At 44.3% G+C, this 24,702-nt stretch overlaps 9 protein-coding genes across 11 annotated transcripts in view; 6 read left to right on the top strand and 3 right to left on the bottom strand.

Annotated features, from left to right (window-relative positions):
- Positions 1–7,986, top strand: part of LOC126558167 (26S proteasome regulatory subunit 6B) — a 199,445-nt gene extending 191,459 nt beyond the window's left edge. Inside the window, exon 5 of the mRNA XM_050214130.1 lies at positions 7,974–7,986. The gene's annotated coding sequence lies outside the window, so the exon portion shown is untranslated. The remainder of the gene's footprint in view (positions 1–7,973) is intronic.
- Positions 248–1,136, top strand: LOC126567125 (putative ribosome-binding factor A, mitochondrial). The gene is made up of 2 exons (XM_050223357.1): positions 248–282; positions 348–1,136. The coding sequence occupies exons 1-2, from the start codon at positions 280–282 to the stop codon at positions 1,134–1,136; spliced, it is 792 nt and encodes a 263-aa protein (XP_050079314.1). The 5' UTR covers positions 248–279.
- On the bottom strand, positions 2,317–4,018 carry LOC126559466 (60S acidic ribosomal protein P2-like). 3 transcript variants are annotated; one of them, XR_007607041.1, is made up of 5 exons: positions 3,903–4,018; positions 3,527–3,816; positions 3,348–3,412; positions 3,133–3,183; positions 2,721–2,838 (listed from the first exon to the last, which is right to left on the bottom strand). XR_007607041.1 is itself a non-coding variant. In XM_050215630.1 (4 exons), exons 2-3 carry the CDS (start codon positions 3,804–3,806, stop codon positions 3,351–3,353), a joined length of 342 nt encoding a protein of 113 aa, XP_050071587.1. In that variant the 5' UTR covers positions 3,807–3,816; positions 3,903–4,018; the 3' UTR covers positions 2,317–2,335; positions 3,348–3,350. The 3 variants fall into 3 exon arrangements, 2 of the variants coding, with proteins under 2 accessions (XP_050071587.1, XP_050071586.1); XM_050215630.1 differs by lacking the exons at positions 2,721–2,838; positions 3,133–3,183 and adding an exon at positions 2,317–2,335; XM_050215629.1 differs by lacking the exon at positions 2,721–2,838 and having other exon boundaries at positions 3,131–3,183.
- On the top strand, positions 4,312–6,022 carry LOC126557926 (beta-chimaerin). The gene is made up of 4 exons (XM_050213841.1): positions 4,312–4,401; positions 4,471–5,175; positions 5,254–5,643; positions 5,709–6,022. Exons 1-4 carry the CDS (start codon positions 4,353–4,355, stop codon positions 5,972–5,974), a joined length of 1,410 nt encoding a protein of 469 aa, XP_050069798.1. The 5' UTR covers positions 4,312–4,352; the 3' UTR covers positions 5,975–6,022.
- Positions 6,835–11,816, top strand: LOC126567126 (neurogenic locus notch homolog protein 3-like). Its single transcript, XM_050223358.1, has 8 exons — positions 6,835–6,855; positions 8,190–8,289; positions 9,248–9,474; positions 9,580–9,661; positions 10,744–10,835; positions 10,913–11,434; positions 11,508–11,598; positions 11,677–11,816. The coding sequence occupies exons 1-8, from the start codon at positions 6,835–6,837 to the stop codon at positions 11,814–11,816; spliced, it is 1,275 nt and encodes a 424-aa protein (XP_050079315.1).
- Positions 11,817–12,033: 217 nt separating this feature from the next.
- Positions 12,034–13,801, top strand: LOC126567127 (delta-like protein D). The gene is made up of 4 exons (XM_050223359.1): positions 12,034–12,072; positions 13,269–13,320; positions 13,401–13,624; positions 13,724–13,801. The coding sequence occupies exons 1-4, from the start codon at positions 12,034–12,036 to the stop codon at positions 13,799–13,801; spliced, it is 393 nt and encodes a 130-aa protein (XP_050079316.1).
- An 838-nt stretch (positions 13,802–14,639) lies between these two features.
- LOC126559103 (ras-related protein Rab-35) lies at positions 14,640–16,267 on the bottom strand. The gene is made up of 4 exons (XM_050215213.1): positions 16,159–16,267; positions 15,247–15,421; positions 15,011–15,135; positions 14,640–14,936 (listed from the first exon to the last, which is right to left on the bottom strand). Exons 1-4 carry the CDS (start codon positions 16,208–16,210, stop codon positions 14,680–14,682), a joined length of 609 nt encoding a protein of 202 aa, XP_050071170.1. The 5' UTR covers positions 16,211–16,267; the 3' UTR covers positions 14,640–14,679.
- A 752-nt stretch (positions 16,268–17,019) lies between these two features.
- On the top strand, positions 17,020–20,260 carry LOC126567128 (PHD finger protein 12). The gene is made up of 6 exons (XM_050223361.1): positions 17,020–17,091; positions 17,193–18,056; positions 18,130–18,778; positions 18,932–19,584; positions 19,657–19,961; positions 20,050–20,260. The coding sequence occupies exons 1-6, from the start codon at positions 17,023–17,025 to the stop codon at positions 20,258–20,260; spliced, it is 2,751 nt and encodes a 916-aa protein (XP_050079318.1). The 5' UTR covers positions 17,020–17,022.
- A 185-nt stretch (positions 20,261–20,445) lies between these two features.
- On the bottom strand, positions 20,446–22,183 carry LOC126558220 (pyruvate dehydrogenase E1 component subunit alpha, mitochondrial-like). The gene is made up of 6 exons (XM_050214189.1): positions 22,035–22,183; positions 21,891–21,959; positions 21,181–21,745; positions 20,929–21,106; positions 20,711–20,855; positions 20,446–20,639 (listed from the first exon to the last, which is right to left on the bottom strand). Exons 1-6 carry the CDS (start codon positions 22,083–22,085, stop codon positions 20,451–20,453), a joined length of 1,197 nt encoding a protein of 398 aa, XP_050070146.1. The 5' UTR covers positions 22,086–22,183; the 3' UTR covers positions 20,446–20,450.
- Positions 22,184–24,702: the final 2,519 nt, after the last annotated feature.

Consider the following 24,702-nt stretch of genomic DNA (forward strand, 5'->3'; position numbering starts at 1 on the left):
GATTAAAATTACTTTGCGGGAATCCCCTACATTATATCCCCAGTGTCATTTGGTGGTCGTATTACATATCTGCACCTTACCAATTTGCCTCTCCTCATTCATTCACCATCGATGCAGTTATGGTTGAATATTTTCTGGGACGCAATTGGCATTTGTTCAGTGATTCGTTTCTTTTTTTTTTACAGGATGGGATTTGATGATTTAACCGATCGGTGATTGAGCGCAGCACGCAGCTGACCCTTCGTTGAGACGTAGGAATAAAGCAACTTCGCTTTCATAATGGTACATATAGGAGACGATGATGTTTGCTAAATTGATATTAAATCTATTTGTTATTATATTTACAGTTAAAAATAGCTTCGTGTCGCTTTTTCTCCGCGAGTAGCACCCTTTGCGGGTCCTCAACGAAGGCAGCCAAGGTGCTCAACAAGCTGATGAACGGCAGCAAAACAAAGAAGAAACGATACTACGACGAAACAAACGACCGTGGCCCGAAGCTAATGCCGGCGAAATCGCTTGCCAACAGCAACCGCCAGGGCAAGGAATCAAATCGTCGCATAGCGGTATTGAACAAGCTGTTCATGAAGAACATTACCGACCTAATGGCAACCGGATCGTTTGCCAGCGATCTGTACGGATACGGGATACAAATTTCGCGTGTACGTGTAGCTCCTGATTTTCGTGAAGCAAGCATCTACTGGTTCTCAACCAACCTGAACAGGGACGTAAAAATCGATGGCATCCTGAAGCCACTCTCTTCTCGCTTGCGCCATGAGCTTTCGCAGCTGCGGCTGATGGGTGAAGTTCCGCAGCTAACGTTCGTTCAGGACAAGCGATTCTATGTGGAGAGTTTGTTGAACAGTTTGCTGAAGCAGGCGGATTACGGTGAGGACGAAGCAGCAGATGAAGCCGAGCAGCTCGAACGGCAGGGATTGGAAGAACAACGTTTGTGTGAACCGGAAATGAGGCACGATATACTCGGTTTGGATCATGCTCAAATTATGAATCGAATCCGCCAGTCAGTCGATAAAACTAACAAAGCGTGGAAAGTACATCAGGAAGCACAGAAGAAGCGCGATGAAGCTGCTACCTTGCTCGAGAGGACGAGCTTAGACTCAAATGGAAGAAGCAAATAATTTCTTTCGCTTTGTAGCATCCACTTCGATCGGATTATAGTGACACATAGACCAAAATGTTTAAATAAACTATTGTTATATGTATTTTATTTCCTATTCTCAGCTTCCGAAGTGTAAAATTAACGGGTAAAAGTGTGCTGATACTTACCTATAGGACGACGATAAATATTTGTTTATTAGAAAATATAGTGTCGCAAGCGCCGGGGCGGCCCAGTGGCGAGCCAGCAACGGATCGGCCTTCACACGGCAGGACCGGAATCAAAATCCCCTCCGTACTGTGTTCCCTCGCATTGAGGATTGAATTGTCAACTAAGTGGTATCAGCAAGTCTAGCAAGCCAATAGATGACCGCCGTGGTGTAAAAGATCGTTAAGCCAGGAAGAAGAAGTCCCGATAGCTGAAAACATGAGGCACCAAGAAACTGGAAGAAAAAGAAGAAACTTCCCATTAGTAATTTATATTTAGACGTCCCAAAGATGTAAGTAGCACATCAGTACTATTGTATGGTATCAGTATGTGCGGTAGGAATCATGGATATCATTCCCGAAAGATGGTATATAAGCATAAGCTCATCATTCGAAACCCGTAATTAAATGTAGAAAATAATTAAAAGCTAACCTTGTACTGAAGCCGTTTATCCAGTAGCGTAGCGTTTTATCCAACCGTATCTGCAACGAATACGTTCGTGAGCCGAGCTGAGCCTGTAAAGGTAAATAAAAAGGAGAATTGTAATTTCACAAAACATGATTTTCACATTTGGAATTTTAGATTAGCAAACTTCAGCTAGTGCATTTGGAATCATATATATCATTCCCGAAAGATGTTTACTAAAAAGTTCATCATTGGAATAGTTTACATTTGTGAATCCAAAATTAATAGTTACCTTTCTTCACTTCCATGAAGTTATCCTTTTTCTCGTGTACGCATTGCATTGCTTGTATAATAGTTGGATTTTTATTTAGATCTGGAAAGAGAGAACAATACATATCTTTAGACTGTTGTGTCGTGCATTTTATGTAGCACGTGATTCGTAAAATAGTTTCAGGGTATCAAACATTACAAGAATCACAGAATATTCATTCGAAAGATGGTGATGTGTCATTCATCATTACGGTGTAAAAAGACATTACTTGAGTATCGATAATATAACTTACCTATATCCTTACAATACAGCATTATGAAATGTCACGCAGTAATAAACTGGAATAGAAAGAGAATCAGAGTTAGTCATTGATGCTTGTATAAAGGGTACACGTGGATGGTAATATAATCAAGCACTGTAACATCAGGTTATTCGAATTTCAAATCAATGTTCGTTCATGCGAAAGATGGTTTAGGATACTGTTTCATCATATTAAACAAAACTAATACGAAATGTACTAAACAGTGCACGTAATCATGATTATATTAACCACACGTCACACAAGGTTATCGTACCTTTCAGCCGAAAAGACCCAAGCCTATGTCGTCGTCCTCGGATCCAGATGCATCCTTCTTCTCCTAGACAGTGAGTTAAATCCTAAGAAGAAAAAAAATCTAATCTACGATACTTCGGGAAGTGAAGGGAACAAGGCAACAGAGTGGCTAGTTTTCGAAATGAAAATTTATTCCTATGTCACGCATTTTTGTACACAATACCCAGTCCACACACCACTACACGCACTGTAATAATGGTGCATAAATTGTTGGATTTGTTTGTAGACCTGGAAAGAGATAACGATACATACATATCATTGTTAGATGTTTGTGCCGAGCATTTTATGCCACATGTGATTCATTGGAATTGTTTCAGGGTATCAAACATTACAAGAATCACAGAACATTCATTCGAAAGATGGTGATGTGTTCATTCATCACTAAGGAGTAAAACGTGACCTAAACGAAGCGCAACTACCAGCGTAAACAAAACTCACAGCATTTTTTCGCAAAATCAGAGTTGCGCTTCGTGTGGCACGGCTTTCAAGAGATAATGCTTGAGTATCGTTACTATAACTTACCTATATCCACATGATATAGCATAACAGCATTGAGTGTGACGCAGTAATAAACTGGAATAGAAAGAGGATTGGTATGAGAAGGTAATATAACCAGCAACTGAAACATCACATTATTCGAATTACATATCACAGATTGTTAAAGCGAAAGATGGTTTAGGATACTGTTTCATTCTATTAAACAGAACGTGCAAATGCACCTACTACGGCGAACTCACCTTTTACTCGAAAAGACCGAAGCCCATGTCTTCGTCTTCGGATTCCGATTCTTCCTTCTTCTCCTCTGTAAAGAAATGAAAGCGAAACAAACTCGGTTACATTCAGGGCACGAACCAAATACACATCCAAAAGAACCACACCAAACGGCGAGTGAAGTATTTCAGACAGCGGTACTTACCCTTCTTCTCTGCTGCCGGGGCAGCAGCGCCACCACCACCACCAGCGGCCGCTGGAGCAGCAACAGCTGCACCACCTCCAGCCGGCATCGAAGACAGCTTCTCGCGTCCGGAAGCGATCAATTCCTCGATCGACTTGCCCTTCAGCTCGTTCACCACCTTGGTAACGCGGGTCGAATCGGCCTCAATGCCGACCGAGCTGAGGATCTTCTCGATGTCCGAGTTGGATGGGGCGGCGTTGCCTCCCAGAACAGCCAGCAGGTATGCAGCTACGTAACGCATTTTTGCAAAACTAAAACACAGTAAAAATGTTACCGCTTAAATTCAGTGACTGAGCAGCATGCATCCCGATCGGCCAGCTATAGTTTTCGTACTTACTTTTAAGTCAGTTCGACACGAAACGTGAGCAGCAAATGAAATACACGTCCTATCGACTCAAGCAGTTTACAAAAAGAGGAAGCGTGAGGCTTGTCGGAAGTGCTAGCTGACAGCCGATGTCAGACGGTTGGAGTGCCATCTGGCGGAAAAAGTGTGATTTGTTTCGATTATTCCGAAGAATTTAAATTTACTTTTTTGTATTGTGATGGCCCTAATATATTTTTGCTGCACTGATGGTCTGACCGCATGAATATATTTAACTGTATTTTTGGAAAAGGAAACAATAAAGCCAAAACAATTCCAATCTACAACACGCCCACTAGCAGATGTAAACGTACGCCATCCAGCCCAGTTGTCATTCTAAATTTAGAAAGCTTCATGATTTGTTGTTATTTACAAAACGAATCGGATGGGCACGGCCTAAGTCTTTCCGGGCCTCTTCCGTAGACGATGTCCAAGGATGCAGTATTGACCATTCCAAACGTTTGGAAGCCTGAGCGTAAGTAATTTCATCGTTGAACAGCCTCATACTCATAGCTAATTATTACGGATTTGCATCGATTTGCAGTGTATAAAATACAGCTCGACGCTCCGACTCCCAAGCCTGTACTATGTGAGCGGGACGACATTATGGGACCCACCCGTTACGGCAAAGAGTACCACGGAACGATGGACCACAAAGAGTGTGAACAGGTGCTGAAAGACAAACCGGACGGTAGCTACCTGATACGACGTAGCCCCGGTGCAGACAACTACTACACACTCAGTCTACGGTTTGGGCAGGCAACGAAGCATTTTAAGATATTTTACTCACCTGAAAAGGGTCACTATCTGCGGGAGAACTTTAAAAAGTTTGAAACCATCCAGGAGATGGTAGCGGATGGGTTGGTAGATTTCTACATGCGCTTGCACGCTGCCCCAATTCTCAAGGAAATGATGAGTCAGACCAAGAAGTGCTACGAACAGAGTCCGTACATGACACTGCATCGGCGCAAGCTGCGGTCACTGTGTAGCGAGCTTTGCAAACCAACGAAACTGCCAATAGTTCAAGATAGTCTGGAGACGGCCGATACCGAAATAGCAGACGATCGGGATAGCGGTGAGAAGGAGGTGGATCGGGGTGCGAATGAAAAACCAGATCCATATGACAACGCTTATCCAGAGTACGAGAAGCAACATGCGTTCAAAACGCATACGTTCAAGGGTTTGAATTGGTGCGAATTTTGTGCCAATTTCCTGTGGGGCTTCACTTCACAGGGAGTGAAATGTGACGGTACGTAAAAAGGAGATCTTTAAAGAATAAGTCTAGAAGAATGAAAATGAATTATTTTCTCAACCCTTTTCTCTATAGATTGCGGTTTTATGGCTCATTTCAAGTGTTCCGAGCTGGTGCCGGCAAAGTGTATACCAGACCTGAAACGACTACGCGGGATATTTGGCGTTGACTTAACCACACTGGTAACGGCACACAAGTGCCGCATTCCGTTCATCGTAAAAAAGTGTGTCGAAGAGGTGGAAAACCATGGCATGCTGCAGGAAGGTATCTACCGGATATCGGGCTTTGCGGATGAAATAGAGGCGCTCAAAATGGCACTGGACAAGGATGGCGAGAAGGCGGACGTATCCGGACAGGTGTACAGCAATATCAATGTGATTGCTGGTGTGCTGAAGCTTTACCTACGTCTGCTTCCTGTTCCATTGATAACGTTTCAATCTTTCCCCTTGTTTATGGAATCAATGCGTAAGTAAATGGTAAAATAGTACTTGAATTTTATCGTCATTCAAGCAATGCTTCGCTCGTTGCAGGAGAAAAGTCTATCGGCGAACAAGTGATAGCGTTACGGAATGCTGTTAAAGCATTGCCACCCGCTCATCTGCACTGCCTAAAATACATTCTGGAGCATTTGAACCGTATCGCTTCCCATCACACTATCAACAAGATGAATGAACACAATTTGGCTACGGTGTTTGCGCCGACACTGATCGCCACACCGCAACACATGACCGATCTATCCCAGGAGATCGGTATGCTGGCCGCCCTCATCAGCCACTGTCATGCGATATTTTTATAATGTAAGCCTACCGCTAGAGAGGTTGGGAGGAACCAAAAATAATCTTTCTTTTTATGCTATTCTATGATCATGTACTCTATATGTAAGTGTGAAGATACAGAACGAACGAATTTATTTTATTTCGTTCGGCATCCTGGCGATGGCTGAACAGCACTAGCTTCCTTATACTGTAGTTCTATTTTCAATATAATTAATGATTCCTTACGTACATATATGTTATATTATGTTGCAATTTTATGTATGTTTTTTTTAATACTAAAACGACAATCAACTATGCAAATAAGCTGATTCTGCTTGTTCTGATTATTCACGCTAAAATGCCTTTTTATTACATCCGGTTTCTGTTCAACAGACTAAAATATCTTTCGGTATTAAACTAGTTTAAAAAAATAATATAACTTAATCGTAATTGTTTAATTGTATTAACTTTAATGTATGCAAACACATATTCAAAAATAAAACCGATTCACTCAAGCATAAATTGTAATCACACGAATGTCCGGTGTCAGTAACTTAAACGAGTGTATAGAAGAGGAGATGATAAGTTTACATGCGTGAACACAACGTGATACAAGGCCGTTTTTCGGTTCTATAATGAACGCAGTTTATCGCCTTATTGCACGCAGTACTGCTTCAGGTGGCGTAATTACATGCTCGTATAATTAAATGAAAATGGAACCTTCCCAGCAGACCTTCAAAATTCTTACTGCTCGCCATCTACGGGGAGCCGCGCTTTGGTTATTACTCGCCTTAAAAATATGTAAAGACATGACATTCACATGCTATTGGTTATATAAAATACAAAACCCAATGTACTACCGGAAAACAGCAATCAAGAAGTAGAAATAACTTGCCAGAGAATGTTTCAATATTATAATCTGGTATGTGAACAACTTCTCAACAAAAGAGACACTATTGTTTCCAGTTTGTCTGAATAGATGTTAATTTACAACTTAATTTGTTTTACATTTGCGCTTTGCCCTCTGTCTCTCAAGTCAGCTGGGTTTCAAACGGGGGCGTGAAGCTCCAAAAAGCATTAACAACCTTTCGTTTCGCGCGTGTATATTTTGTTTGGCTGGACTGGCGTTAGCTTTTATTGTTTATTAGTTTTCATTCGCCAGCTTTGATTTAACTTCCTTCGGAAACGACTGATCTTGTTTCCACAAATGGAACCACTTGAACCAGGAGGGTGTGATGATGATCGTGGAATCGACATATGCCGCTTAACCTCGGCCAAGGTTGTTCGGAATGTACAGCAAATCTGCCAACTTGCGTTAGAACGAGGTGTCTCGTGCCTCCCGTGATATCTTCCCAGAACCATCGTCGCCGTGGTCGGGGTAGTCAGCGATCGCCACTCGCGACCCAATACTGCGGGGGTTGAAAATTCATTCCCCACCTTCGAACGCGTTAAACTGCTGGCCAGCTTACCGACATGGCGATAATCGTGGTAGTAGTAGTAGTAGTATTGATGCCGTTTAATTGTTTTCGGTTGTTGACGATTTGCATGCAGATCGCAATACGAGTGACAAGAAGCGATGCTGGACGCCCTAGTATCCTCTCCAAGATATACTATGACGAAACAAGCAAAGATCACAGTTTTTTTTGTAGTCGTAGTGTGAAGCCGATTTTTATATATATCACCACTATTGGAGGTTTTCGATCAGTTGGTTGACAATCGTCAATCGTACCGATCGAACTTAGGACGCTGCAGTAGTCCACCGAAGCACTGTGAGCGAACCGTGGTGCAAATTGTGTAATTGTTAATCGTAAAACAGTCGACGATTCTTGCGTACAGCTAGCTAGCGTGTTTAACCATAGGTCGTTTACAATGGTACGTTACGGTTGATGAGTGTGCAAAATGCATTATTTTATGGATTGGTGTAGAAAATTAACTGAATTTCCTGTACGAAGTGTGCAATACAATCAAACAAAAAGGGAAACAGTGAGGTGGAAGGGTCTAATGAGCTCGTGTTTATTATAAGAGAAGAAACTATAAGAGACTAAGTGTGGTCGTCTAGTGAAATAAGTTCAAATATCCAAAAATGGAAGATTAAGTCTTTCCAAGGACATAGTGCCAAAAAATGAAGAGTTGCCCTTTTACCAGTGGAATTTAGGAGAAAATAACTCAAGAACACCCATATTTTAAAACCTTGGAATACTCACAAACCTACAGCAATCCTTCGTGTTAAATGTGAACTATTCTCCATCATTCCAGCATCCGACGATACCGCTCCGGTTGCGGTCGGCGAATCCTTCCCTTGTCCGGTTACTGCTGGCGGTGCTGGTGTTTGGAAACGTTTGGTTCGCCGCCGAAGGTACGCAACGGACCGTCTATCGGGCTGGTGACGAAATCGTGACGATAACGCGCACAAAAGTCGACCCGTCCACGGCAACGTCCCCCGTCTATTCGTACTATACGTACACGGCCGAGAATCCTCAGCCCGAAATCGTGTACTACACGAACGCGCAAGGGATCACGACCAGGCAGTATCAAACCTCCGCCGGAAATCGCCGCATTGCCTACGATGACGGAACAGCGACGGAAGGCATTGGAATTGTTTTTATTTTCACTTTCTACTCTCCTTATCCCATTGCTATCTCTGCTGCTACCAATCAAAAATGTTCCTGCACAATATTTCTTCACCCTACAGCACCATCATAACACTTGAGTGACACAGTTTGGCACGTTTTGGCAGCCTTACTTATTTTTTTTTTGTTTTGGAGGGCGATTGTAGTGTCCTTCTACAGCTTCGATCGAATCTAGCACACATGAGAGACCGCACTAGTGATCGCAAATTTGTGATACTTTCCAACACGCATGTTGCGCAATTGACACAATGGATCTCCTTTTCAGCTCACATAATTGCCTAACAGAAACCGAACAATAGTAATAGTACAAAGTAGAAAAATGAGCACTGGATTACTAAATTGTTTCGGAGATCCATTCGCAATCGGTGATTGTCTACGCAGAATAATAAGGACAATGGGTAACGTGCTACTATTACGATCATCTTAGGTGCTTCGGTTTCTATGACTTTAACTGTTACCTAATAATGACTACTACTTACTGGCCTTCATCGCACCTTCCTCAGCCGGGAACCAGTATCTGATGAAACATTTAGGCTTTGTAGCGTTTTATACTATTCATTTCAGTAGAAGTAGATATTTCCCAGCGTGTACAATGTACACACGAGTGATCGTTTTCATCGAAACAATTGCGCAATAACAGTCCTCTTTCTTCACCCGCACGATCGTTTCTGTCTTACCTTATAGGGCAAGGATGTTCGCGCAATCCGTGCGGTGTAGGCGCCACGTGTCAGGAGACGGCCGGTGGACGCCCGGTTTGTTCCTGCCCTGCTGGCTCTAGTGGCAATCCACTGGTTCAGTGTCGTCGGGCCGAGTGCCTCGATCATTCGGAATGCCGGGGTGATCAGGCCTGCCGTAACGGGAACTGTGTCAATCCGTGTGCGGGCGTATGCGGAATCAATGCCAACTGTGAAGTAGGTGCATGGACGTTGGGCAGGCCTGCTGCGATTGGAGAGCAATGTACTCAATACACTTTGTTTTACCATTTTTTTCTGTGTATGCATGATGATCTACATTAGGTGCGGAACCACGTGCCAGTGTGCAGCTGTCCCCGGGGTAGAACTGGAGATCCGTTCAGTAGTTGCCGTTTGCAGGATCCCCGTAAGTACACACGCATTCTAGCATCCCACACAACCACACGGCCCGGAAGTAGCGCGCCAATGAAAATTTTTAACCGACATTATCCACGATCGACCAGATCAACGGGCGATGAGCTACATTAACCGACACATTGGCATCTAAGTTTAGCGTTGTGTTTTGTTCTCCGGCATGCCACACCTACGCTGGGGCGCGTGCGTCCGGGTATTCTCCGTTGGTTTTGTTGGTGGTGTAACGCGCCATGTGGGGAACTTGCTTGCCTTGACTTTGAACGCGACGCATACACAATGTTTGTGTTTCAATTACCCCGTGTACGCTGCAATGAAACCGGGCACGGAAACAAAAATGTTTGCCCAGCATGGGGGTGGTTGCTACGGAACACTTAATCAACACATTCTACCGGAATGGAGGAAAGCGATCGTGCTGAGTGTGCGTGATGAGCGGGAAGATCGTGCTGTAGATCTTCTCCAAACGCCCAAATTGTTTTTCGTGAACTCTTTTAGGACGTGGTACAAGTCTAAACCGTTCGAAAGCTTTTATTTTTCGGAGGAGTTTTACAGTTTTAGTGGTCTAATGCGTGTGGCGATTGATCGTTCGTTACGGCATTATGATTTTCGAAATGGCACTTCAAGCACGTGGGCGATACTCCCGGACATTCGGTGCCATTTAGCAAAACAACCTATCAAAAAATACGTCCACTCCAGCACAATAGCGTATTGTTTGAGGAAATATTTGAATATTTCTCTACCTCCGGTATAATCCTACGCACACAAACGATGCGGTGCTGGGTTTGATTTAAGATTACTAAACAGTAAATTGAGTGGTCACACAACTGCAAACACAGCTAGAAGGTTGTCGGACCCAAATAAGGACATATGCCATTAATCTCTGTGCCTGAATATGTATACTTACGTAGAATTATGTCGGTAATTATTTTCTTAGCTCGGCTGTGAGTAATTATGCCTTAAATGGCGTTGCGTACCTCAAACGATTCGATGTTATGTTTTTACTCAAAGCGGCCGTACAGTCATCTTTTAGTAGGGTGTTAACCTTCTTCCTTTCGTATTTCGTATCCCTTTTTCTAGAGGAGCTGTGCCGACCAAGCCCTTGCGGATCGAACACCAAGTGTGACGTGATCAACGGTGTCCCGACCTGTTCCTGTTTGCCAGGATACATCGTAAGTAGCGTGAACCGTTTTTTTCTTGCGAAACACATTCCAAACAACTGTATTTTCCTGTCCACCTTCACTTCAAGGGTTCCCCACTGTCTGGCTGCCGGCATGAGTGTGAGTCGGATGTGGAGTGTAGCTCCAACCAGTACTGCAGCCAGTTCAAGTGCGTCAATGGATGTAACCAGTGTGGCAAGGGTGCAACCTGTGCCCGGGTGACGAACCATCGAGCTGTCTGCGAATGTCCCAAAGGCTACATTGGTAGCCCGTTCTCCGAGTGTCGACCGGAGTGCTACGGTGATCGTGACTGTCCCGCTGGTCGGCCAGCTTGTATCTATGGCATTTGTAAAAATCCATGCGAAGGTGCGTGCGGTGTGAATGCGGATTGTAATCTGCGCGGTTTGACACCAGTTTGTAGCTGCCCGCGGGATATGACCGGCGATCCATTCATCAGCTGCCGTCCGTTCACGAAGGAAGATCTGTGCAATCCAAATCCGTGTGGTACGAATGCGGTGTGTACGCCCGGGTACGATCGTAGCAATCAGGAACGGCCCGTGTGCACCTGTCCACCCGGCTACACCGGAAATGCTCTGTCCAGTTGTGTTCGGGTGAGTCTGTTTGAGCGGTGACTCTAGTAGTATGGCACACAGATGGTAACTAAAGCGATCTATTTCTTCGCAGGGTGAATGCCAAAGTGATGGAGAGTGTGCCGATCATAAGGCTTGCATTGCGTACCAGTGTGTGGATCCTTGCATTGGACAGTGTGGCGTTGGTAAGCTAGTGAACTATGCAATGACCTGTATAAGCAATCCAACAGAATCTAACGATCTTTTTTTTTGACTCATCACAGGTGCTCAGTGTCAGGCGAAGCGCCATCTTGCCGTCTGTACCTGTCCGGCGGGGACGCAAGGCGATGCGCTCGTTTCGTGTCGTACCGCAAGGAATTATCCGGTTGCCCGTTACAATAAGAAGCGCAATGCTGTTCCCTAATTTGCCAACCTTGCCATGCCATACGTACAAGTGCCTTTTTGTACACGTTAAACCATTAAATCCGTTCACTGGAAGCCGCCATTACACAACACCTCAACTAGTCGTACTGAAGAAATTGATCGAATGCTTCATCCTTAACTTATTGCAATTTTTCATGTGCTTTTCTTTACACACGATAGCTTAACTGTGGCGAATAGTGTAAGTAACTGAATCAATAATGAGACAGAACTTCAGCGAACGACAAAATGTAACAAAGGTAATCGCGATAATTACTACTACATTTGGAGAGTCTTTTTTTAAGTACGATGGAAATTAAAACCTTTTTGACTATTTTTTTTGCAATCTTTAAACACGAATGAAATAAAATAAAACACCATTTTTTAAGATGTTGAATTGTAATATTGGTTTTCATTTGCTCCGGAACCGGTAACGCCTGAAGGGAATGATATGGAAACAGGAAAGACAATAGATTCCCATGATCTTATCACCTGGATGACTGGATGATGCAGATTATGATGAATAACGATATTCATTCCATCACCTTACCGTAGTACGATCCTTATCACATTACTTGCAAGTAATGTGCGAGTCTTGTACAGATGGAATGCATAGGGATCACGTGTTTTGTTTAGGAAATATTTATATATGAATTACAATGTGCGTAAAACGATTGTTTCGAGTATTTTAACATGAAACTGGGGTTCTATTTCCTACAGGTCAACGAATTCTCTCCCTCTAGTGGATAGTGTTTCGCGCGTTCCGAGGACGCTAGCTCTAGGCGTACACTAATTAGGTTTGCTACTAGGCGATTTGCATTATGGACGCCGATAAACAATTGCCATTCATGTGTGCGCATAGTTCCGTGAGAAAACGATTTTTACCTGGTTTTTCTCGAATCGATCCCGCGCGCTAGGTGCATTGGATGAGTGCTTGGTTTAATATAGATTTGCGACCAGTGCACTGTAATCAGTATGCACTTGTAGCTTACACCGACTAGACGGGTTTAGAAGATTTTCGTTGTGAATTCTTGCTAAAAAGAGTGTTCGAAGAGCAATGGTAGGTTATAGGCGGATATCGCAAAGGATTATTTGTGCTGATAATGTGAATCGAATTTATTTTTAATGGCGAATAAGCAGTGCATTACTGTGTGGCAGATAAAAGTAATTTAAATGGGCAAGTGATAAGTGAAATTGTATTTAGGAAACCGTACCGGTTCGGTTCTACCGAGAATAAAAAGTTAAAGTTGTACTTATAATGGGACTGGAATGGTTTCTCAGTGAAGCTTTAGCAAGGCCAATCTAAAGTGGAAAACTAGTGGAAAAAATTACCAAAATTGTTTTGTGAATCACCCGTCGCCAACAATCCGTGTCATCTTCAAAGCAAATTGAATCGATTTGTGCATATATTTGCTATAGGTTCAATTTTGTATTTCTTTTTTTTAATTGGTTCTAGTTTAAATTGGCAGTTATTTGCATCGTGTTGGCGATTGTTAGTCACAGCCATGGTGAGTAAATCAGTAAACAAATAAGCAAAAAAAAAAAACAATTCCTCATTGTTGCTTTCGCCTTCCACTTCGCCCCACAGCCCAGTGTCCCGATAATCCGTGCGGTATACAAGCCTCGTGCCGGTTAAACACGGCCGGTATTCCGGTCTGTTCGTGTCCGTTCGGTTATTTGGGTGATCCGTTTAAAGAGTGCATACGGCCGGAATGCGTTAGCGACGGTGATTGTACCGAGTTCCAGGGATGTCGGAAGGGCAATTGTGTTGATCCTTGTATTTACAGCTGCGGCATCAATGCATCATGCACGGTAAGTGTTTCCGCGTTCCGGAGGGTATTGTGACATTCAAGATCGAGCGGCAGAGATTTTTTTATATGATCGTGGTTTGCTTTTCTTTTCCACCTATAGACCAAACATCACGTTCCGGTGTGTTACTGCCCAGAAGGCTTAACTGGCAGTCCCTTCGAGAAATGTGATCCGCTGTAATTGGACGCTGCATTAAACGATTGTGGTTCATTAAAAGTACATACAATCAACAACAAAAAAACCCAACGAAAGAGACCTTTAATGTTGGTTGTGTTTCGAGTTTTATACAGTTTTTTTCCGATAGGCTTTGATTTTTGTTCTGTTTGTTTATCCGTTGCAGCATCAATTGCGGTTCGGTTGTTTTCATTAAATATACGTTTAATCAAGAAAGTCATAAAGCAGCATTTTACAATCATCAAAATAATAATAATTATTATTACTGTTACACATTACGCTTAAAGGGGGTTTTTGCTGGAAAGAACGTATGAGAAGTGTGTTGCCGGTAGCTGGTTGATTCCGTGGTGGTTTTTTCTTCTTCTCCTCCTCTTTCGCTGTGTAGATAGGTAAGGGACTGAGGTTTTCCTACAAAATTTATGAACAAAATGACCCACATCCTTGTCGCGTGTGGAATGGTGCGCTTTTTGGTTCTTTGCTCAACTCAACACGGGCAAATGTGTCAAAAGGATAACGCAGTTTCCGTTTCCAGTCTCTTCGTTCAATACTATCGAGGCCAATCAATATCATGTACGGTTGCCACCACCTGTCTGGCATCCGACCACCACCCTGTCTGCACCCTTTGGCGTTGTGTGGTGCTTAAAAATTTGGAACCGGTCCTAATCATCTTTCACTAGTTTCTTTTCGAGGCAATACTACACGCTGATCTTCACTCGCTCGCTTAGTACAGCTTTACGTCGGTATGGTAGCTGCAGTGATTATGTTACAGGAAACGAAAAGACAGTAACCAACACCCTCTAACCAATCCTTCCTTTAACCCGATGGGATGTCACAGCGCAAATCAGCCAAACAGGGACGTCTCCCGCAACCGATCGCAACCACCATTAGCAACATTTGTTCTTCTTTTTGTGAGTACCCTTTTTCAGCTGTACCGTATCGTTGTTCGTTTCCGATTGCTGCTGTTTCTGCGTTTGCTTCTTGTGCCTCAGTACCTGTTCGGTGATCGCGAGAAACATTTCCTCCACGTTGATATTATCTTTGGCGGATGTTTCGAACAATTTGATCTCCATCTGGTTGGCGAAACGTTCCGCATCTTCCGTGGTAACTACCTTGCGCGTTGGATCGTCATTTTTGTTGCCAACTAAAAGTGTAGAATTGAAACGGGGAATTGTAGTTGCGGTGGGTAACAACCGGGAGGCAGTCTTTCTTGCTTACCTAGTACTTTATTGACTATGTCACAGTTAGATTCGATCTCCTGCAACCAACGTTTCACGTTTCCGAAAGATTCGCCATTGGTCACGTCGTACACCACGATGACGCCGTGCGTACCCCGGTAATAGCTGCAAGGCGGGAGCGTAAGATAAGGGCAGAAAAGAGGTCCAACATCATGTTAACACGCTCCATTTAGCACGTTCTTTATGACGCAATTTTGCGATGCGTTCTTTGCTTACGTATTGGTGATCGTCCTAAACCGCTCCTGTCCGGCCGTGTCCCAGATTTGCAGCTTCACCCGTTCGCCGTTAATCACAACTGTGCGTATCTTGAAATCCACCCCAATGGTCGTGATATAGCTTCCGGAGAATGTATTGTCGGAGAAGCGTATCAGCAGCGAGGATTTGCCGACGCCTGAAGTGAATGAGATGCGGATTAAATATTCTGCGGCAAATCTCGACGTCCAACATGCTAAAGAGCTTAACTTGTTTTAACAGAAACAGAAAGAAAAGCTGCAAAAAAGGTCCCTTTTAAAAAATAATACCACAATACTTTTTGGGGCGAACATAACGTTTTATCAGTTCGCTGTTTATCAGCTAAGATGCGTTGCATGGACCGCAAGATTTGGCAAGATTTTTTTGTTCAAGTCCGTAAGAAGTAACCAAACAGAAGCATATTAGTGGCAACAGACGGGCAGCATATAAATAAATAATACACCCCACAATTGCTGATAAGCATGGGCCCTAACTGTAACGGCACGGTTCACATAAATACACCCGCAAACGCACCGACACATAGGCATAATTCCTGACTCAGTTAGTCACCGCCCTTGTCCCTAGATCCCAAGTCCCCACTAGAACTCGGGGATATGTATCTCCGATTGAAGAACTATTCGAACCGAGCATACTACACAACGGTTCACGCACGTTCCGATGTGTAAAGAAAACATGAGACAGCGTTCTTTGTTTATGATGATCGAAAAAGACAATGAAACCTCTTTCGCTGAGAAGAAGACTAATTCTGCCCGTTGGGGTGGTTGTTGGTAGTAAGCGGCAATATCATCTGACAACATTCGCCTACCGTTTCCCTACCCCGTCCCTTTCCTAGCATGTTGTTAGCACAAAAAAATAGGCCCACCAAGGTTCACTTACCACTGTCGCCAATAATAAGCAATTTAAACAAATGATCATACTCCCGTGCCATTATCGGATCACTTCCTTAACTGCACCGCGCACAACTTCCGCACAAACGCACACAACCTGCTCGCCTTCGCCCTCACTCCAAATGCTAGGAACTAGGCGCTCGGTTCCTTCCTTTGCTCTGTGCACCTCCGTTCACAGCAGCTAGCGCTAATCGGTGTTTTCTATCGATCAGCAGCAACCCAACACAGCGCAAAACATATCATCCGGAATGCGTGATGCTGCTGGGCCACGGATAGCACACGCACAGATACACCAGAATTGCCGCGTAACGAAAAGGAAAACACAAGAAAAACGGATTTTACGAGCAGGGAACACAAAAAAACGGCAAGACACCAATCACATCATAAGACAATTTTGTCACAATTATGATTCCTTTACCACACACACACACACGCACGCACATACGTTCCAGTGGAGCGCTCTACGCGTTCTGTCAAGAGCGGCTCTGACAATCAAGGTTGGTAGAGTGTTTGAACCGAAGATGTGCTTTGTTGATACGATTTGAAAACAAAAAATCTTTTTATTTCTCTCCTTGTATTTTTTTATTCGCCAGTAGAAGAAATTGTATTGCTTTGAGAAATCATGAAATGAGTACAGAAAATGAGTAGAGTGAAGAAAATACAATTTAGCAACAATTAATACTGCAAAACATTTTCGATGATATTCAACCACCAGGCACCGGGTGTTGTTTGCATCCAAGGTAAACATATGCAAGGGCAAAGCTGTCAATACCTTCAACAAACAAAGTGGTGCTTGCTTCGTGCGGGAAGTGGCTTTTAATCTGGGCATCCTTTCCAATTTATAAGTCCAACAATGAACGCCAAAATAGGCAAGCAGCGTGCCCAACCGGACGATATGATGGCCACTGGTGGTTTGATGCCGGTAAGTAGAAAGCCGTCCCACTTGTTCACGATCTAAATTCGCACGGAACATCATAAAGCTGTGTGCAGGGGAATGTAATGTGGTTGTTTCTGTGCTTGCAGCTTATTCAGGCGCTCATTAAGCCACCGGAAACAATTGATTCGTTGGGTCGCAGCAGTCAGCAAAAGCGCACCAATCATCCGTACTACAGGAAACCGGGCCGGGGACACAACAACGATACGTGCGATGCGTGCAAAGAAGGTGGTGCATTGCTTTGCTGTGATCGATGTCCATCCTCGTTCCATCTCGGTTGTCACGATCCACCGTTAGCGGAGGAGGAAATACCGTATGGGCAGTGGGTCTGCCATACGTGCAAATGTAAATCCGCGCTTGAAGAATCGCTTGGCACGAGCGGGAAGTTACGATTGCGCGACCGTAGCCTGTCGCACAAAAGCTACAACTCGAGCTGTTCCGGTGGTAAGCATTCGCACGAAAGTGACAATAATGACTCACTGGCAGGTTACAGCGAACCAACAACACCGCTGTCGGAGGCTGTTGCCCTCGATTCGACAGGCTTGCTGGTTGGCGAGCTAGAGCAGTCGGTTGAACCGAGCGTGGAAAAGCAATGGGACGAGGGTAAAACCATTACTCCCTTCGACCAGCTAATACAAGCGGCTCGCATACTAAATCCTAAACAGTTTGAGCTTCCATCGGACATGGAAACGTACTTCCCATTTCCGGGCACGGAAAAACCGGAAGGGTTGGGTAAACGGGCGAAATTGAAAAAGATGCACGAATTGGACAGCCAAGGATTGGTGCCACTGCCTGCGAGAACGTGTCACAATTGTGGACAGTCTTGCCGGAAAGCGCCACTGGTCGCATGCGATTACTGTGAGCTGGTGTTCCATCAGGACTGTCTCGATCCGCCACTCACAGCAATGCCCACCACCATGTGGATGTGTCCCAATCATGTGGAACAGTATGTAGTAAGTATTGCTTTTTTCATTATAATCGTGACAAAAGCTAATTTAGTTGGACTTTTCACCTTTTTCTGTACAGGACTCTAAAATGGTCAGCTCCGTATCGGCAACGGAGCGTATTCGTCTGTGGAACCAGTTGAACAATGATATCGATCACGAAACGGTGAAAACGGAATTCATTCGTAAAGTGCACCGGAAAAATCCTCCCTTTCGATTGAAGCTAAAGGTTCGGCCGCGGACCAAAATTATGGTCCCACCGTCGATCGCGTATCACTACCAGCATCGTCCACCGATGCTTCCTTCGCTTAGCACGTTTCTGCGATCACGCCAGGTGAATCCTTCCGTGCACTTCACGGATGCACAGCAGGTTCGGTACGATGACGAAACGTTGCTACAAATTGTGGAACGGGAGCTGCAAGCGTTCGAGCAAGCGGACGAGCGAATGGGCTATGAGAAAATAACTATCGACAGTGATGATGAAAGTAAAGAAGCGAATGCAGATACATCGATCGATGCTGCTGACAAAGAGTGCAATGGCAAGGCCGAAGAAACCAGAACAGAAAATGAACCTTTAGCCGAGAATGGACAGAAGAGCGATGCCGATGCTAAAGAAGCAAGTTTAGCGATTGATTCTAGCCGGCGGAACGCGTTAAACAAAAGCTCAAGCTTAAAAGATGAAATTAGTGAGAAAAATGCAAATGCACAAAACAATTTGCAAGTAGAACTGGGTAAGGTTTATGTAAGCTTTAGTCGTTATATGTAATGTACTGTTGCTAGCGTTGTAGTTGTAATTGTACTGTTTGGTTTATAAATCGATCAAAGGTACGTTTTTTTGTAAGCACCTTGGTAGTAATGTTAATGTCTGCCTGCCTTTCTTTAAGTGTTGAACGAGTTGGACAATCTCAAACCATCGTTAATAAAACTGTTGGCAGTACAGCGAATGCAGCAGCTTATAGCGGATCATCCCGAGTTTTTGGTTAGTTCTTCTACCTCTAGTGGTAGCAGTACAGCAATACAGAAGGAAGCAATCGAACGGATGTGTCACGAGGATGAGGATCTAAGGAAGATGCCACTGCCTAGCGAGTTGCTGACAAAAGATGATATTGAGCGAATAGCGCGTGAATTCGCTTTAGCCAATAATGGTAGCATGGGGAAGGATTACAAGCTGGGTAAAGATGCACTGGCTCAAACTAGACTGGACACGGGGAAAATGAAAAAACCACTTATGAAACAGGACGTATCCGATGCAACCGTTACTACCTCCTCTGCCAAGAAAGATGGTCTGATGGAGCTAACGAATCGTATCGTGCATCAGGCGCAGCATCTGCAAATTCGTGTACGAGCTGCACTCACCTGGGTCAACTTGGATCAGGAGGGATACTTTTCGTTCGAAAAGGTGGACGCCGCCGACGCGATTTGTATGTCGTACCGGTCGTTCACGATCGGTTCCGGGCCGGGTAACGATGTAACGCTGGCCAAGTATGGTGATTGTTGCTGCACATCGAGTCGCCATGCGATCATATTTTACGATGAGGTACGTACGATCATGTAGGCCGATTTGGTTTTACGGGACATTCATTTATGCTTCTTTTCTATCTCTCTCTAGGTCACACAAATGTTCGAGTTGATAAACTACTCCGAGTTTGGAACGGAAGTGAACGGACATTTGTACGCATGCGATTTTAGCCATCATTCAACGTTACGATGCAGTAACGAAACCAAGCTGGATACTGATGGTAAGAAAGCAATAACTGACGGACAGGACAGTAGTAATAGTGGTTCGGGAACGCAAGGGGCCGGTACAAAAGCTGACGCTCGAAATCAAGTAAAACAGGATGTGCAGAGTATACTCGAAAAATCTCGCAAAACACAGGCACAATTGCAGCAGGAAAAGTTTTATGCTTTTACGTGGTAAGTAAATATCGGCAACTAGAAATCCTAAAATAGTGTTTTTTAATGATGGTTTATGATGTATGTGTTTGTCTTTAACAATGTCCAGCATGGCCGATCGTACCATACCGCGGTGCAAATGTTCACCAGAGCGGCGAATACCGACACGTGCGTGCGGATGGGAGGGCAGTGCCATACTGTACCACGGTGCGCTGATCCGCTTCGGTTGCCACGCGTTCGTATTTACCATCGTCGATTACGATGATGGGCAGGATGAGTTTGAGGACTCGTATCGAGATAGCGATAGCGATAGTGATTAATTTTACGCTGCATTAATACATTATATATAAATACATAATATTGAGATGTGAAATAAAATTGAACTGACGCGTAGATGGAAAACGTAGGTAAACGTTAAGACTATATTTTGGTTTTGGTTGCTTTTCCACGTGTAAGGTCACTTTGATGCGTCAGGCTGGGAGGTGTGTGTGTGTGCCGAAATGGCGCAATTTACAGGTTTACGGCGCGCTTTAGTGTAGCGTGCTTAAGCCACGAGCCGGGTGTGCATCCACGGATGTCTGCATCCGCAAGATTATTCGAGTAAATATCGGTCGTAAGTTCGGGCAGCCCGATTTCGGTGTCTGCTTTCGCTTGTTTGGTTGCTTCATCCACTTCCTTCTTAATCTCGTTATCCATGGCCTGGAACACATTAATCCACAAAACAATTGAAACAAAATTCGCGAATTTGTGAGGTCATATCGGGCATATACCTTCAGTTCATCTGCTGTCGCTAGCCCAGCTGAGAGGATCTTCTCCTTAAACGAGGAGATGGGATCACGCGTTTGACGCACTTCTTGAACTTCTTCACGCGTGCGGTAGCTCGTGCCCGGATCGGACATGGAGTGTCCCGAGTAGCTAGAATAATCGTTCGCATTTTATATCAAATTTTTATCAAGATATTGTTTTGAGACACACTTCTTGCTCTTACCGATAAGTGTACACCTCCATTACAACCGGACCAATGTTTAGCACGTGATTGATGGCGAATTCCGTAGCAAGGCGTACCGCAACAACATCCATACCATCCACCCAAATTCCCGGAAGGACGTCGCCACGTTGATAATAGTTTACATTGCAAGAGCCACGTTCGGCGCTAGTTCCCATTCCTTGAGGAAATTTGTTAAGCAGTGTTTTAATCGTTAAATAGCATCTAAGATTGTTAAAATCTTTCCATCCTTACCATATCCATTGTTTTCGCACACAAATATGCACGGCAGCTTCCACAGATGGGCCATATTGTACGCTTCGAAGATTTGCCCCTGATTAGCCGCACCATCACCGTACAGCGCGAGACAGACGCCTCCATTTCCCTTGTACTTGCAGGCCAACGCAACACCGGCACCGAGTGGCACCTGTGCACCCACAATCCCGTTGCCACCGTAGAAATTCGGTGCGTACATATGCATCGAACCACCCTTGCCCCGTGCACAACCACCCTGCTTGCCGGTCAGCTCCGACAGCACACCCTTGGGAGAAACACCCATCAGGTACGTCCAACCGTGCACACGGTATGCGGATATGATATTATCCTGCGATCGCATTGCACCCTTCATACCGACAGCACACGCTTCCTGGCCGGAGTAAAGGTGGCAGAAGCCACGCACCAGCTTCTCCTTGTAGAGGTTACCGGCCGACGTTTCCAGCCTGCGGATCGTTTGCATCTGGCGGTAATATTTGATGGCTTCATCGCGCGATACCTTGCCGGTGGTAGGCGGACCCTCTTTAAGATTGTGCAGCTTGAAGGGCTTTAGCAAGAGTAAAAACACACATGCAAAAATTTAACGACAGCGAGTGATGAAGGGAAAGTGCTTGATAATGTTGAAGCACTGCTCAAGGTCAACAAATGCAATCCCACACAATAACTACTACGGCTGTGGAGTGTTTTCTTACCTTTGTCTCGAACGTTGCCTCGGTTGCATAATTTTTCACCGACACCACCGTGCTTTGAGCCGCTGCCGTCTGGAGCAGAATGTAGATTGATTAAAACCCGTTAGTAATTTATTGATTGATGGCTGTTGCATTGCAATCATTTACCTGTTGCCGGAGAAATCGCGGCACTAGTGATCCCATTCCTGTTTTGATCATCCTAGGGAGGTAATATTTTTTTCTTTGAGCGATCGGATCAGTGCAACCGTTTCAACACTACTGAAATGCTAGAGCGTTTCGCTCACAGCATGCTGTACCGCAATGCATTTGCACACATATGCAGGTGCATATCGATACACATAGATGCACACACACACACACGCTCGTGTGGTTGTGGTTAGTTTTTGGTGCAAAAATAGTGTGTATTCGCGCGAATCCGATGCATCCGTTGCATTAGATGCAACTGTGATCTCGTTGTTGGTGTTGGTGCGCAGCTGAATAAAAACCGCACCACGCTTACGGACGAATGTGTTTGTGGCATACAAGGGAATGAATTTACTAATCAGCTCGAAAGGTACGATTACTGTGGACTACTTTGTTTTATTTTCGTTCTTTTTTTTTCTTTCTTGTCTCGTTTGCTTTGTATGGATTGATAGATAATCGATAATCTGTGGTTATTGAAGTGATTTGAGTTAATTAAATGGTTTCTTTTCAATGATTTAATTCGTACTATTGTAAAAAAAATAGAATGGAGACAAATCCTTTTTTCTGTCATAGAAAATTTGATGACTAATAAAATAAATTTAAAAAATTGATAAAGAGCTCCAGTATGTTCTTCTGGAAAATGTATTTTTTCAGTCATTTTATTGAAAAATACTCCTAAATTACACGTAAAAAAAAACGTTTTATTCCTATTGAAACACAATACTCTGGAGAATTATGGCTTCCATAGAAAGGCTTAAATTTAGAAACTTAGACGAAGAAGATGGAGATGGAGCAGCCTGGTCTTTTTCACACATTCCAATTATAATTGAAAGGATGTGTATCAGTATGTATGTGTAGAAATATTTCTATTTAGCTATTTTACTTGCAAAACGTACGTTATGAATGTATTAAAAAGAAAGAAATCAAATGTTAGTTTTTTTTCTGATTCAAAGCTAACACACTTTGCAGGCGAAAAATTTTAAAAGATAGGACTACATTTCATATTTTGATGGAGAAGCCTGGTCGTTTACACGCGAGCAACAAGCAACCACGTGCTTGCCGTTTTATATTGGGGCTTGCTCGTTGTTTGGGTCGAGTCGAGTGTTAAGCATTTTTATTACATTGATGAATCGGTGTTGAATTAAATCTTACAACACAAAGACATCTGAAATTAAAATTAAATATGACGTTACTCTGCCACGTAAAATAGGGTTACGCACCTATTAAACGTTTGAACGCCTTTTTTTTACCAACGCACACAGTAATAAAAATGCAATTGCAAAAGAATTCACATTAAAGCCAAAAAACCAACCATTAAAACCTTGCGGATCCGATCCGCAGCACGCTCGCAGTAAAGGATTAGCTACTTCGGGCCAGCGCTCAGCTTCTGTTCCCGCAAATAAAATCCCGCAAGCTTCGTATCGGTTCTCCGGTGTTCTTTACGAAGTTTTGATCTCTCGATTTTTTTGTTCCTCGGTACACGATTTGTGCCTGTGTTTGTGTGTGTCGAGCTATGGGAGCCATGGAGCACGCGCAGAGTTTGCTCACATACCGTTCGGCATCACACGGCACACAGGGTGGTTCGGCCGATGGTACCTACGTAAACGTGGTACGGTCTCTGGCAAGGGTGGCCAGTGGTATCGTGGATTCCAGCACAGCATCTTCAGCTACGTGTCCCGTGACAACGGTTCGGGCAGGGCAACGGGGCAAGGCGGTGTGTGTCCGCGCGAAGGTTCGGGACGGTTTTTTGGTGAAGTGACACACAGGATACCATACCAGAGATGCAGTGTGACGAATAAAGAAGCCACCATCGAGCTATCTGTCACGGTGGTTTTCTCCTTCTTTTGCTCGAGTGCCCCCCGTGTGGTAAGGCTGTTGAAGAATGGCTGACAGAAAGCGCACCTTAAAAGAATTGTGCTTTGTTATTGCGAGGAGTGTGTGAGCGTGTTTCAGGTCGACAAGTGTCGGATGGACGGCCAAATGGTGTCCTGTGTGCGCGAATGCCTCGGAGTGTGTGTGTGTGTGGTTGAAGTGGAATGCTTAAGGACGAGAGAAAATAAATAAATCTTCCCCGTCAGAAAGTCGAGACGAGGTGGTCCCCACAAACGAGCACACTGGTACTGGTGGGCTGGTGTGGGGTGGGGTGGTGTGCAGGCAAGGTGTATAGGGGAGTTTATGGTTATTTAGGAAATTTACCATGCCCTAATGATGGGTATCCTTTCCCATTGCCCGTCCACTTGCTGCTGATTGGCATTTATTAAGAAAAGTCCTGTGCACAGCGAAGCAGCAGGCAGCACTCGAGGAAAAGTGGCCCGTTCCGTGTGGAGTGTAGTAGGACAGGCTGAAAAGTGTAGTGCTTGCGCGTCACGCGGTTAGAATATGCTTATCAAACAAGGAAGGAAACTCGGTGAGGCTATCCGGTGACGACGAAGGTGACATTTGCCCTCCGGAGAGTTGTAAGTGGTCGGTGCTAGAGCATTACAGTGTTATCGAATTTAAGAAGAGCGGGGGGATGGTAGTTTGGAAGAGGGAGCAGCCATATCGACCCACCAAGTAAAAAAAAAAATGCGAAATCAATCCGAAACGGTTAAAGCTGTACGAATAGCAGAGCGAGTGCTTTGTGGAACGAGGT

Source organism: Anopheles maculipalpis, chromosome 2RL (genome assembly GCF_943734695.1).
Source record: "Anopheles maculipalpis chromosome 2RL, idAnoMacuDA_375_x, whole genome shotgun sequence".
Classification (NCBI taxonomy): domain Eukaryota; kingdom Metazoa; phylum Arthropoda; class Insecta; order Diptera; family Culicidae; genus Anopheles; species Anopheles maculipalpis.

Coding starts and splice junctions, on each gene's coding strand:
- LOC126559466 (XM_050215630.1), bottom strand. CDS start 3,806: ATGCGTTACGTAGCTGCATACCTGCTGGCTGTTCTGGGAGGCAACGCC. Junction 3,413..3,526: donor CCCGGCAGCAGAGAAGAAGG/GTAAGTACCGCT, acceptor ATTTCTTTACAG/AGGAGAAGAAGGAAGAATCG.
- LOC126557926 (XM_050213841.1), top strand. CDS start 4,353: ATGTCCAAGGATGCAGTATTGACCATTCCAAACGTTTGGAAGCCTGAG. Junction 4,402..4,470: donor AAACGTTTGGAAGCCTGAGC/GTAAGTAATTTC, acceptor ATCGATTTGCAG/TGTATAAAATACAGCTCGAC. Junction 5,644..5,708: donor CTTGTTTATGGAATCAATGC/GTAAGTAAATGG, acceptor CGCTCGTTGCAG/GAGAAAAGTCTATCGGCGAA.
- LOC126567126 (XM_050223358.1), top strand. CDS start 6,835: ATGTTTCAATATTATAATCTG. Junction 6,856..8,189: donor TGTTTCAATATTATAATCTG/GTATGTGAACAA, acceptor CCATCATTCCAG/CATCCGACGATACCGCTCCG. Junction 10,836..10,912: donor CCTGTTTGCCAGGATACATC/GTAAGTAGCGTG, acceptor CTTCACTTCAAG/GGTTCCCCACTGTCTGGCTG.
- LOC126567127 (XM_050223359.1), top strand. CDS start 12,034: ATGAGACAGAACTTCAGCGAACGACAAAATGTAACAAAG. Junction 12,073..13,268: donor AACGACAAAATGTAACAAAG/GTAATCGCGATA, acceptor AATTGGTTCTAG/TTTAAATTGGCAGTTATTTG. Junction 13,625..13,723: donor GCATCAATGCATCATGCACG/GTAAGTGTTTCC, acceptor TTCCACCTATAG/ACCAAACATCACGTTCCGGT.
- LOC126559103 (XM_050215213.1), bottom strand. CDS start 16,210: ATGGCACGGGAGTATGATCATTTGTTTAAATTGCTTATTATTGGCGAC. Junction 15,422..16,158: donor GCTTATTATTGGCGACAGTG/GTAAGTGAACCT, acceptor CATTCACTTCAG/GCGTCGGCAAATCCTCGCTG. Junction 15,136..15,246: donor TTTAGGACGATCACCAATAC/GTAAGCAAAGAA, acceptor CCCGCCTTGCAG/CTATTACCGGGGTACGCACG.
- LOC126567128 (XM_050223361.1), top strand. CDS start 17,023: ATGAACGCCAAAATAGGCAAGCAGCGTGCCCAACCGGACGATATGATG. Junction 18,057..18,129: donor ATCATGTGGAACAGTATGTA/GTAAGTATTGCT, acceptor TTTTCTGTACAG/GACTCTAAAATGGTCAGCTC. Junction 19,962..20,049: donor AAGTTTTATGCTTTTACGTG/GTAAGTAAATAT, acceptor AACAATGTCCAG/CATGGCCGATCGTACCATAC.
- LOC126558220 (XM_050214189.1), bottom strand. CDS start 22,085: ATGATCAAAACAGGAATGGGATCACTAGTGCCGCGATTTCTCCGGCAA. Junction 21,960..22,034: donor CGCGATTTCTCCGGCAACAG/GTAAATGATTGC, acceptor ATTCTGCTCCAG/ACGGCAGCGGCTCAAAGCAC. Junction 20,856..20,928: donor ATGGAGGTGTACACTTATCG/GTAAGAGCAAGA, acceptor CGATTATTCTAG/CTACTCGGGACACTCCATGT.